Raw genomic sequence first — 13373 nt, forward strand, 5'->3', positions numbered from 1 at the left:
TTGAACTTTCTCAATATATATTTCTCTTTTTTCTGTAGAATTACTACTTCATTGATTGAATGGGATATTAGTAAAGAAAACGTTTCATATTAAAATGGCCGTTTTCTCTCTTTCAGATATGCTTCTGTTTCATGATGAGTTCACTCCTAAAGAAGGCCAAAACCACTGCCTTTGTTGTCATCCTCCTCAGTCTTTGTTCTGGAGTCCTTAGCATCACAGCCTCATACAAGTTAATGCCTTCAGCTTTGGAATTAATTTTGAACATATTCTGCCCATTTGCTTTTGGTATTGGGCTTTCAAAGGTTGAGTATTACACTGTTTCATTAAAACACCACTCTTTTAAGTAGGGTAGAACATGCCTGATATATGATACAGGTAGTCCTCAACTTACAACAGTTCATTTAGTGAGTGTTCAAAGATACGACGGCATTGAAAAAAGGTTAGGTTTAGGGACTTATGACCTTTTTCACACTTATGAGCATTGCAGCATCTCCATGGTTATGTGATTAAAATTCAGATGCTTGCCAACTGATTCATACTTATGATACACGCGATTCCCTTTTACAATCATCTGACAAGCAAAGTCAATGGGGGAAGCTAGATTCATTCAACAACCATGTTATTAACTTAACAACTGCAATGATTGACTTAACAACTGTGGCAAGAATAGTTGTAAAATGGGGTTAACAAAGGTTTCACTTAGCAACATAAATTTTGGGATCCGTTGTGGTCGTAACTTGAGGACTACCTGTAATGCAGAGATTCTAGCCATCACTCTATCTTTCTATTTCTATTCTGATACATAATCTGCAAATAACTCTGGATAAATACAAAATGGCTTTTGATTCCATTCCATTTCATTATTTTATTTCATAGAATGAGTTCATGTTTGCTTAAGTTTCCAGGGGGCTAAAGTTTGATTTGTTAAAGGTTTAATTAGATTCCAAATAGTTCTTCCTCCTTCCCTAATGTTTATTAATGACAGTGTGGACTTTGTGTTTTCATGCAGGTTTTTCATTTCCAAAAATATGGAAGAGCCTTCAGTTTCTCAGACATAATGTCTGAATCATTCATTTTATTTTTGCTTTTTGATATTGTTTTATATATGCTGCTGACTTTGTATTTTGACAAGATTGTGCCTGGTAAGCATATTGTGATGCATGTATGATAATTAGCAGACTGTCTTTCTACAAGTTGCATTTCAGGTGAACTTCCCTGGAATTGATCATGTAAATCATTACTGCAGTTTGTCTGCAAAAATCTTTGTGAAAAAGGAAGTCCATTATTTCTTTAGATTTATTTGCTTATAGTACATTTTAATTTCCTACATACAATTTGTTTCCTCAAATGTAAATAGTCTGCATTTTGGATCTTTGTTCCCTATTCTATTTTCATGCAAAATCTCTTTAAAAACTCAGTTCAACCAAAATGATACAGTGCCTTAATTCTAACATTCAGGATAAATTTAGAATAGTATAAAGATGCACTCCTTATTAGTGCTAGCCATTGAAAAACAAGCTTTTTGATCATTTTTCAAGGTAGATTTACACTTTTGCACTGGCAGTATCCTTCTCCACTTCCCTGCATATAATTTCTTATAATCATTTATGGAAAATAAGAATTATTTGTTTGGCAAGAAAGCCACTTCTAATTATAAGTCAGTGCTGCCTAAAAGCACTTTGGATTTGTTTGTTTTTAAGTTTGTTGTAATGCTGCAAGATGTACTACAAGTGAAACTGCCACTCATTACTGTTGAAGGATACATGTAGGAGAAGAGCAGGCTGAGATGGAAAGTGGAGTAAAACATGTTATCAGTTTGGAGTTATTGTATTGCCACGAGAGACCCAGGTCCAGCCCTCTGTGAATTCCGTTGATTCTTATGTACAGATAGTAATAATAAACTCTTCTGTGCTTTGAACTCAAGGAATGCTCCTGGTCATTTGCACCTGCCAATACATTTCAGAATGTATTCTACCATAATCAAACCTTTCCTTTGATTGGACTGGACTATTCTGGTACTTCTCCTTCAGTGAGCAATCAGGGATTATTTGATTGGTCCAACCAAGTGCTTGATGGATTTTCTTGATTTTTCAAGGGTGTTTAAGGAATTTCCTGAGATTCTGATGGGAAGTTTAATTTGAAGCCTTAGTTACCACTTGTGATGAGCAAGTGACAACAGCCTGGGTAGGATTGTTCCTGAGTAGCCTATGCTGTTCATTGCTCCTAGATGTATGTATGTTTGAGTTGATTTATTGAGTTGCTCCATGAAATGAAGTAGCAGAAGAGATACCAAAAGCACTGTTGTAGAAAGACCAGGCGCAACTGTGATTGAATGCATATATTACCCTGGATTAAGGTTTACAGTCTAGTGATAAGAGAAGCAATAACATAGCTTTCTCCCCATTCTTATTACCTCTATGGAGTCCTGCTCAGTTAGAGTAGGCACAAGTCCCTCTAGTTCCAATTCATCTGTCTTTTAAAAAGAAACTTTTAACATTTTTAGTTTTTCAAACAGGCAACTTGGGATCTTGTTTGACTGATGATGGGTGGCTGGAATGTTCTTTCTGGTCTTTGTAAGAATTTACAGTTATTTCAGATGTATGAGAATTTGATGTTCTTTAAAAATATCTTTTAGACAAATATGGGCTGCCTTATCCTCCCTTATTTTTCTTGAAGAAGAACTATTGGTTTAAATCAAGAAAGCCTTACACCAATGGTGTTCCTACAAATGAACAAAGTCATGGAAATATATTCAGCGAAAATATTGAACCTGTGCCTCCTGAATTCAATGGGAAGGAAGCCATTCGGTAAGAGACTAGAAATATGGCATTCAATATTTGGAGCGATCGAAGATATTCTAACAGGACCATACTGTAATTTTCTCTTATTCATAAATCTTTCCTCAGCTTGAATGTCTCCATTCAAGACAATCTAACTGTGCATATTAAGGATCTCCTTCAAAAAAGTAAACTAAAAAAAGAAATATATCACTCCTGAAATCCAAACTGGATTCATGTAATATTTCTAGTGAAATGCCAAAAGTTAAGCGTAAGGTATAAAATTGCTTCCCCCCACCTGTGCATTGTAAGATCATTTGTGAGAATAATATATGAGTTAATTAAAAAGTTCAATATTTCCCTTTTTTTTAAAGATTAAATAACATTAAAAAAACATATAAAGTGGAAAAAACAAGCACAGAAGCTTTGAAAGGTAAGATATATTTGCATGTCTTAATTTTTTCCGCTTAATTTTCTTTCCTCAAATTCAAGAAAGATTTGCTCTAACATAGCACTGGTTTTGAATAGCTATGCTGCCTTTTAGTGTGAAATTTAACCCGGGAATCAGTCTGAACAATGCTTTGTGCAGATAGTCCATAGTTGAACGTCCATGATAGCACTTAATGACATTGTTACAACTTCCTGTCCAAGGATTTTCAAAATTACAAATATCCAAAATGCTGGGAGATTGTTTAAAAAAGGCAGTAGAATCTTATACAAAAATACTATTTTTATTTAAGATTTCATATTTTTTTTTGGAGAAAATGCTGAAATCTTGTAATATGTTAAATATAAGCACTAATATTTCATGAATATTTTTTGGATATCCAGAGGGAATCAAAGGTTCATGAGATTTGACTAACTTCACAAAATTCCAGCATTTTAAAATTTTAAAACTTGAGTGGACCCAAGCTTTTAGGTGACATGATATGACAGAATCTGACACCTGAAAAGATTGCTGGCAAACATGTAACTTCCTCTGGAAAAAAAAATCCTGAGGTCCTTTTCAGTGGGTAGTACATAAACTTCATGCAGTTTTTCAAGGTCCATCTGCATCTGTTTTCCTAGAATTTCCATTAGCATCCTAACTGGCAACAGATGCTGAGAGAAAATCACTAAGCTCTTGTAGAGAGGTGCACAACAAATTGTTGGGAAGATATATATAAAGATTCCCAGGCTAGAAGGAAAAATTATCATTAGCTGAAATTTATTACCGGGTTTGGGACAAAAAAATACTGGTTTTGAGATTAAATCCCTGAATGATAAGCAAATATGATTATCCTGATTTGTGAAAGCAAACACGGTTCATTTGTAGACAACTAGAAAATACTTTTCTTTTACTAGGATTGGCAAGATTGGCCAAGGTTTTAAAATGCCCATTTGCAGATAGCGTTTTGAGTTCATGGACTGCCTAGAAACAAGAATCAATTGAGGCACATACTGAACTTGCTCCTTTGCTTATCTCTAAGTCTAAAGTGTCTTTTCATTCTTAGTAAATGTCCTTCAGATCTTTGGCTTGGCTATGTTTTCAAGAGAACAATGGCAGGGCAGTGCTCACTGAAAACAAAAATCAGTTTGGAAAGCAGCTTGCATTCTTCTCTTGAAACTTCATATATCGCTGAACTTTTAGAACTAACACATATTCTTCTACATTAGGCTTATCTTTGGATATTATTGAAGGGCAGATCACTGCAATTCTTGGTCATAATGGAGCAGGAAAAACGACATTACTAAACATCCTTGGTGGACTTTCTAAGCCAACTGATGGTAAGAATTGGACTTTAAAAAGAGGTCAGATCAAGATTAATCCCAACCTAGTTTACATAAAAAGAGTTCATCTGGATCAGACTAGCCACTGAGAATCAATGCAAGCAAGAACAAACTTACCAGTTCTTATTCTTACATGTACTTTGTGAAAATTTACTCTTCAACCGTGCTTAGAATTCCCCTCATTATATTTAGGAGAGTGGTTCATAGGTTGTTTGGGGATTTGCTTCCCTGAGAAATAAGGGCTTGTTCTGTCCCCAGGAGTTTTTTTTCATCCAGTGCAGTTTTTCCTCTGGTTTACCAGGAAAGGAGATCTTTTGCTCTTCCCCTGCAAATTCCCTCTCTCCCCAATGTATGCTCCCCAGTGTATGCTCCTCCTTTCACCCCCTTTCTCCTTGTACTGGGAGGAACAGATTCATTAGGGCAGTTCTTAAAGATACTTTCCTAGGTAGAATAACACTCTGGAAACAGTTATTTTGAACATTGGTATTGTTTTCATACAATGATAGACCATGCATCATTCTCTATTAAAATATTACTAGCTTGCACAGAGTTAAAACTCACCATATACTTTTTTTTTTTTTTTGGTTAATGTTTACAGGTTCTGCAACCATTTTGGAGTACAATATAGCTGAAAGGGAAGAGATGGAACAAATTAGACAATTTAGTGGTGTGTGTCCACAATTCAATATTCAGTTTGAATATTTAACAGTGAAAGAAAATTTAAAGACATTTGCTAAAATAAAGGGGATACCATTCAGCGATATAGAAAACGAGGTAAGCATATATTCAGAAGAATATAACTGAGTTGAGGTTGAAAAGGATAGCGGAATAGGCAAGAAAGGTACAGAAATGCAACTGCTTTATAGCACTGTCATCAGGATTCTGGAGATCACCTGGGGAAGCAAACCACAGCAGTTCTACCTAGTCAGCAACATCTGCTTTTCAAATATGTTAAGATTCAAATCCGTATAAAATGTATGTATATTGATAGAACGTACTTTAGTTTCCAATCAGCTGAGACTGAAAAACATGCTAGGAAATTTAACAGATTTGAATATCAATGTACACATTGTTTTGCTTTATAGGTAGAAAAAATACAGACTCTCTTGGATATCAGTGCCATTCAGAATACACAAGCTAAGAATTTAAGTGGTGGACAAAAACGTAAATTGACTCTGGCGATTACTTTCTTAGGACAACCACAGGTAAAAACCACCCATGGGCAAAAATGTCTATTGCACATATTCTTCCTTCCTTCCTTCCTTCCTTCCTTCCTTCCTTCCTTCCTTCCTTCCTTCCTTCCTTCCTCCCTCGCTCCCTCCCTCCCTCCCTCCCCCCTCCCCTTCTCTTTGCTTCCCTTCCCTTCACTCCATCTCTTTTTTCCTTCCTTGATCTGCATAGGATTATATAAATCCCTAATTTAGATGTGTAATTCCAGACTTTTCTGTATATAAAAGTTGATTCCTTTCTTCTAATAGAAAATAACTATTGGAAGGATAAGGATTTAGAATACCTTTCTCTGGCTTAATTTCTTTGAAAAATACAATTTTATTCTCAAAAGTTTCTTAACACTTGCTTGATCTTTTTCTGAAAAGGGAAATATTCTCATCTGGGTTAATTTCATTTTAGTTGCCAAAAATTAGATTTCATAAAGTTTATTCTAAAGTCAATGAATTTTCCAATCTTCTCATTTAATCATAAAGAATAATTGAAATTTATACAATGATATTTCTCAATATTATATATGTATACTTACATATAATATACAGGTAGTCTTCAATTTATGACCACAAATCAATCCAAATTTCCATTGCTAAGCAAAGCAGTTATTAAGTGAATTCTTCTCACAATTGTTAAGTGAATCACTACAGTTGTTAAGTTAGTAACACGGTTGTTAAGCGAATCTGGCTTCCCCATTAGCTTTGCTTGTCAGGAGGTTATAAAAGGTGATCACATGACCCAGAGACACTGCAATGGTCATAAATATGAGTCAGTTGCCAAGTGCCCAAATATTGATCATGTGACCACAGGAATGCTACAATGGTCATTAAGTGTGAAAAATAGTCATATGCCACTTTTTTCAGTGCCATTGTATCTTTGAATGGTCACTAAATGAACGGTTGTAAGTCAAATGCTGTTTCCTCCTTAGGCTAAACAATATTAAACAGAGTGAAGAAAAGAAAAAAGCCAAAGAAAACAAGGAACAACATAAGAAAAAGAAACGAAATGTAATTCAAACTAATTTTGATCACAACTTGCTGTATTTCTCCATGCTTCTCTGCCCTTGCAAACCATTGTCATGGTTCTGTGTACGTAATGCTCCCAACCAGTTCAAGACTCTGACACTGTTCCTTTCTCAAAGATCCTATTTATTGAGTACATCATATTGGCACGTTCAAATGTAAAGCCAACTCTGAATAATTCCCACACTTTGGCAAAATTAATTGATAGATACTGGCCACACACACCCCTTGTGTCACAGGTCACGTTAAAATTCACAACGAAAAGCCCGGAGGTCAGAGATCTTGCGTATTTCTGGGGGCAGTTCGTTCCAAAGGGCAGGAGCTCTCACAGAGAAGGCTTTCCCCCTGGGTGTCACCAGTCGACATAATTTGGCTGACGGCACCCTGAGGAGTCCCTCTCTGTGGGAGCGAACTGGCCGGTGGGAGGCTATCGGTGGCAGAAGGCGGTCTCGCAGGTACCCAGGTCCTATGCCATGGAGCGCTTTAAAGGTGGTGACCAACACCTTGAATCGCACCCGGAAGACCACTGGGAGCCAGTGCAGCTCGCGCAGGAGAGGTGTTACATGGGCGCAATGAGTTGCGCCCATAATCACCCACGCGGCCACTTTCTGGACCAGTTGGAGCCTCCGGGTGCTCTTCAAGGGGAGCCCCATGTAGAGAGCATTACAGTAGTCCAGACGGGAGGTGACAAGGGCATGAGTGACTGTGTGCAGGGCATCCCAGTCCAGAAAGGGACGCAACTGGTGGATCAGACGAACCTGATAAAAAGCCCCCCTGGCCACGGCCGTCATATGCTCTTCTAAAGGCAGCCAAGCATCCAGGAGGACACCCAGATTGCGAGCCTTTTCTGTGGGGGCCAAAGTTTCACCCCCAATAGTCAGCAATGGCACCAGCTGACTATACTGGGACTCCGGGAGCCACAGCCACTCAATCTTGGAAGGGTTGAGTCTGGGCCTATTTCTCCCCATCCAGACCTGTACGGCCTCCAGACAGCGGGACATCACGTCAAGGGCATCATTGGGGTGGTCTGGGGTGGAGATGTACAGCTGAGTGTCATCAGCATACTGATGTACCCTCATCCCAAAACCACAGATGATCTCACCCAGAGGCTTCACATAAATGTTGAACAGAAGGGGCGAGAGGACTGACCCTTGCAGCACCCCACAAACAAGGCACCTTGAGGTCAACCTCTGTCCCCTGCCAACACAAACTGTGAATGGTTGGAGAGGAAGGAGGAGAACCACCGCAACACGGTGCCCCCTGTTCCTAACCCCTCCAACCACTGCAGCATGATACCATGGTCAATGGTATCAAAAGCCGCTGAGAGATCTAATAGGACCAAGACAAAGGAACAACCCCTGTCCCGAGCCCTCCAGAGATCATCAACCAATGTGACCAATGCTGTTTCCGTGCTGTACCCCCGCCTGAAGCCCGACTGGTACGGATCTAGATAGACAGCTTCATCCAGGTACCAGGGGAGCTGTTGCGCCACCACACTCTCAACAACCTTCACCACAAAACGAATGTTGGAGACTGGACGGTAGCTCGATAAAACAGCCGGGTTCAGGGAAGGCTTCTTGAGGAGTAGCTTCACCACCACCTCTTTCAAGGCGGTGGGAAAAGCACCCTCACTCAAAGAAGCATTTATAACCCCTGGAGCCAGCCTCGTGTAACCTCCTGGGAGGCCAGTACCAACCAGGAGGGACACGGATCCAATAAACATGTGGCAGCACTAAGCCTACCCAGAGCCCTGTCCACATCCTCGGGAGCCACAGGGTCGAACTCTTCCCAGATAATATTCTCAAGACCTATCCCCATCTCCCCACCTGGACCTACCCAGTCGGAGTCCAAGTCTTCCCGAATCTGAGTGACTTTATCATGCAGGAATTGCACGAAATCCTCAGCTCGACCCTGCAAGGGGTCTTCCTGTGCTCCCCCCTGAAGAAGGGAGCGGGTCACCCTAATCAGAGCAGCTGGGCGGTTCTCTGCAGATGCGATAAGAGTGGAAAAATAATTAGATTTTGCCGCTTTTATCCCCACTAGGTAGATCTTGATATAAGACCTCACCAGTGTTCGGTCAGATTCAGATTGGCTAGTCCTCCAGACGCTCTCTAGGCGTCTAGAAGGAGATGAAGGAAATGCAGGCAGAAACAAAGCTGTAGAGCCAGACTGCGTGTAAGGTTAGGAAAAAATCCTCACAAGCCTGCACTGCCAAGTCTTTTTGTTTCAAATGTTAGATCTCTCCCTAATAAGATTGAGGAACTGGAACTTACTATCTCTCTGCAGAAAAACATTCAGGACTGCTGTATTATGGTCTTTACAGAGACGTGGCTTGACCCTACCATTCCAGGAGAGGCTATTGAATTACAAGGACGCTCAGTTTATCGAGCGGATAGAACCATGGTCTCTGGGAAGAGCAGAGGAGGGGGACTTTGTGTTTACATAGATAACAACTGGAGCACAAATGTTAAAATAATGGACACTCACTGTTCTCCTGATTTGGAATACTTGGCAGTGAAATGCCGCCCCTTTTATCTGCCTTGTGAGTTTAACATTGTGATAACAACTGCACTATATATACCTCGTGATGCTAACACAACCACAGCCATGAGTCACCTGTTAACTGCTATTAGCAAACAGCAACAGGCCTACCCGGATGGAGTGCTCGTGGTTGATTTCAATCAAGACAACTTAAAGTCTGTCCTCCCTAAATTCTATCCGTACATAGACTGTCCCACTAGAGGAAAAAATACCTTGGATCAGGTATATAGTAACATCATGCATGGATACAGGACTATGCCTTTACCCCACCTGGGACAGTCAGATCATATATCTGTGTTCTTGATCCCATCATAAAGACCTCTTGTCAACAGAATTAGACCATCGATTAGAGAAATACAAGTGTGGCCAGCGGGTGCATCGGAGCAACTTCAAGATTGTTTTGGGAGCACTGATTGGGCACTGTTGAGGAGGACAATATTGACACTTACACTTCAATAGTATTGTTTTACATTAAAAGCTGCATTGATGTTGTCACTACCACCAGACAAGTTCGGGTGTTCTCTAACAACATGCCCTGGATAAATAGAAAAGTGTGTCTTTTATTAAGAGCAAGAAATGCTGCTTTCCATTCTGGTGATGTGCTACAGTATAGTGAGGCAAGAGCTAAATTGAAAAGGGGTATCAAGGACGCTAAAGCTACATACAGACGGAGGATTGAACATCTTTTTGAGAACTCAGACTCTGGTCGTGTATGGCAAGGTCTGTGACAAATCACAGGACAAAGCAATAAAAATAGTTTGTCTAGCAGTAGTGACTCTTTGGCTGAGCAGCTAAATCAATTCTTCAGCCGTTTTGAGGTGGACACAGGAACGACCATCATTCCAGCATTTACCACTGATAGTGCACCATTAACATCTACCATTGATAGACAACAATTTCTACTGCAGATCTCTGATGTGAGATGTGCTTTCCAGAATGTTAATATCCGGAAGGCAGCTGGGCCTGATGGAATTCTGGGATAAGTTGTTAGGGACTGCGCTGCAGAGCTAGCTGAAGTGTACACAGATATTTTCAATCTATCCCTGTTGCAGTGCTCTATCCCTACCTGCCTGAAGACATCTGTTATAGTGCCAGTCCCTAAGCAGACAGTAGTGGTATCCCTTAATGATTATAGAGCTTTATATTGTCATGTAATGTTTTGAGAGGCTGGTGTTGAACTATATTAAGGCTAGTCTTCCATCTACTTTGGACCCATGCCAATTTGCATATGGGGTAGATCAACTGATGATGCTATGTCTCTTGTTGTCCATACTGTCTTGACTCACTTGGAACATCAGGGAACATATGCAAGGCTGTTATTTGTGGACTATAGCTCTGCCTTTAACACCATTTTACTCAACAGGTTGTTTTTTTAAATGTCCAATTTGGGTATAAATCAGAGGATTTGCTTGTGGATAAGGGATTTTCTGACAGGTAGGCCACAGTCAGTAAGGATGGGATCTCACCATTCCTCTACTCTGATACGAAGCACAGGAGCCCCCCAGGGTTGTGTGCTAAGCCCTTTCCTTTATTCCTTGTACATGCATGACTGCACCCCACTGTATAACACCAACGCAATTATTAAATTTGTGGATGACACAACAGTGGTGGGGATCATTAATAAGAACAATGAGTCTGCTTATAGAAAGGAAGTACAACGGCTGACATTGTGGTGTAATGAAAATAATCTCACACTTAACACCACAAAAACTAAAGAACTTATAATTGACTTCAGGAGGAAGAGAGATGTACATCTACCACTGTACATAAATGGTGAGGAGGTGGAGAGGGTGGGTAGTTTTAAATTTCTGGGCATTTATATCTTGGAGGACCTCTCATGGATTATGAATGCTAACATGCTTGTGAAGAAGGCACAGAAGAGGCTGTACTTCCTGAGAATGCTCAGGAAGATAAATCTATCTCAGCATCTACTTCTGTCCTACTATCGCAGCACCATTGAGAGTGTCCTGACATACGGCATTCTTGCATGGTATGGGAGCAGCTCTGTAGTGGACAAAAAAGCTCTACAGAGAATCATTAAAACTGCCCACAATATTATCGGACTCCAGCTACTAGCCCTGGACAACATCTTCGAATCTCGCTGTTTGAGGATGTTGCATAACATTCTCAGAGACTCTTCCCATCCTGCTTACAATCTTTTTGGACTGTTGCCTTCTGGAAGAAGATACAGAACAATTAAAACTTGGACCACACATTTTCTGAATAGTTTTTATCCCAGAGCTATAATTGCACTCAACAATGAACTAAAGGGCCACCATCAGTGAGCTGTTGGACAGTATTACTTGGTCTGTTGTGTGGATGTTTGGGTGGTTTAGGGGTGGGGAATTGTGGTAGGTGGGAGTGTGTTTGGGGATTATGTGTGTGGGACCTGGTCTTTAGGTGTCAAGTAAATTTCGTTGTATGTGTGTACTGTGTATACACATACAATGACAATAAAGTTTATTTATTATTCTTTATTTATTTCTTGTACTTCTCACCTGCAGGTTTTATTGCTAGATGAGCCAACTGCAGGATTGGATCCTTATTCTAGACATCAAGTATGGAGTCTCCTAAATGAGCAAAAAGCAGGTCGAGTCATTCTCTTAACTACCCAGTTCATGGATGAAGCTGATATCCTTTCTGGTGAGTAGATCTTGCTATAATAAAGCAATATACAAACATGAAGTAAGAGGCATAGAGGTATATTATAATGTTACTTCTGTATATATTGTCAGGCTGCTTTCTGTTTTTATTTAGTAGAAGAAAATTCTTTCGAACCGCATAGACAATGCTTGATATAGCATCCTAAGCATCTTCATATGCTGCACTGCAAATGATCAGTTTTCCATGCTAAATCTTCTACTTCTATTTCTAAGAGCCGTGGTGGCACAGTGGTTAGAATGCAGCATTGCAGGCTAAATTCTGCCCACAACCAGCAGTTCAGTCCTAACCGGCTCAAGGTTGACTCAGCCTTCCATCCTTTCAAAATCAGTAAAATGAGGACCCAGATTATTGGGGGCAATATGCTGACTCTGTAAATCAATTAGAAAGGGCTGTAAAGCACTGTGAAGCGGTATATAAGTCTAAGTGATGAATTCGATCTGATGGTTTTATTTTCCATACTAAGCTCACTCTTCACTTCTTCCTATCTTCTTTTTTTAAAAATATACTTTATTAGATTTTGTAATTAAAAAAACAACAACAAATCTCTACTAAAATCAGAAGTGCAGTGTTTGTACATATTTACAAGATATACATCAGATATACTTCACACATAAATTGCAAGCAATAAGCATAATAATAAGCATACCCTGACATCATGATTTTATCCTATTATTTAACCATTCATACCACTTTCCCCATACTACTTGGTGTTTAGACTCCTCGTCGTTGTTTAGCTCGTTCGTTAGTTTTGACATTTCTGTGCACTCTAAAATTTTATTTATTAAAATTTCCTCTGGTGGTATGGTTTTTTCTTTCCAAAATTTTGCATAGACTAATCTGGCTGCTGTGTATTATAAGTTGAATTTTTTCCTTAGTAAATCCATTACTAATTATTCCCAGGAGAAAAATTTCCGGGGATATATCTAATTCCACATCGATTATCTCCCGTAACCAGATTCGAATTCTAGACCAGAACCTTTTTGTCATTGAGCAGGTCCACCACATATGATAGAAGGTGCCGACCTCCTTACCACACTTCCAACAGATTGCTGAAGCATTAGGAAACATCTTCGCAAGTATGGCTGGCGCTAGGTGCCACCTATGGAGCATCTTATAATGGTTTTCCCTATATGTTGCGGCTTTGGTCATTTTGTAGTTTCTATTCCAGGCCTCTTCCCAATCATTAAAATTTAAGTTATATCCAATGTTTTTTCCCCAGATAATTAATTGGTTTCCAGCTATATTTTCAGCCCTATCTTTGTCTAATAAAAGGTTATATATTTTTGCTAACATTTTCTTTTCCACCCCCAACAAAATTTTGTCTAGATTTCCATACTTTGCTTCTATGCCAAATTGATCCCTATCCTTCTGGTACCTC

The 13373-nt window shown here is 39.5% G+C and overlaps 1 protein-coding gene across 1 annotated transcript in view; it reads left to right on the forward strand.

The window, feature by feature from the left end:
* The window catches only part of LOC148115375 (ABC-type organic anion transporter ABCA8-like), a 70821-nt gene that overhangs the window by 15288 nt on the left and 42160 nt on the right, over positions 1 to 13373 (forward strand). The window contains exons 7-14 of the mRNA XM_087885153.1: positions 117 to 302; positions 1010 to 1142; positions 2636 to 2807; positions 3152 to 3210; positions 4434 to 4544; positions 5146 to 5321; positions 5633 to 5752; positions 11836 to 11974. Of these exons, the coding sequence (XP_087741279.1) occupies positions 117 to 302; positions 1010 to 1142; positions 2636 to 2807; positions 3152 to 3210; positions 4434 to 4544; positions 5146 to 5321; positions 5633 to 5752; positions 11836 to 11974 (1096 nt within the window). The remainder of the gene's footprint in view (positions 1 to 116; positions 303 to 1009; positions 1143 to 2635; positions 2808 to 3151; positions 3211 to 4433; positions 4545 to 5145; positions 5322 to 5632; positions 5753 to 11835; positions 11975 to 13373) is intronic.

The sequence above is a fragment of the Pantherophis guttatus genome, chromosome 2 (assembly GCF_059756535.1).
Source record: "Pantherophis guttatus breed Tessera chromosome 2, ASM5975653v1, whole genome shotgun sequence".
NCBI lineage: Eukaryota > Metazoa > Chordata > Lepidosauria > Squamata > Colubridae > Pantherophis > Pantherophis guttatus.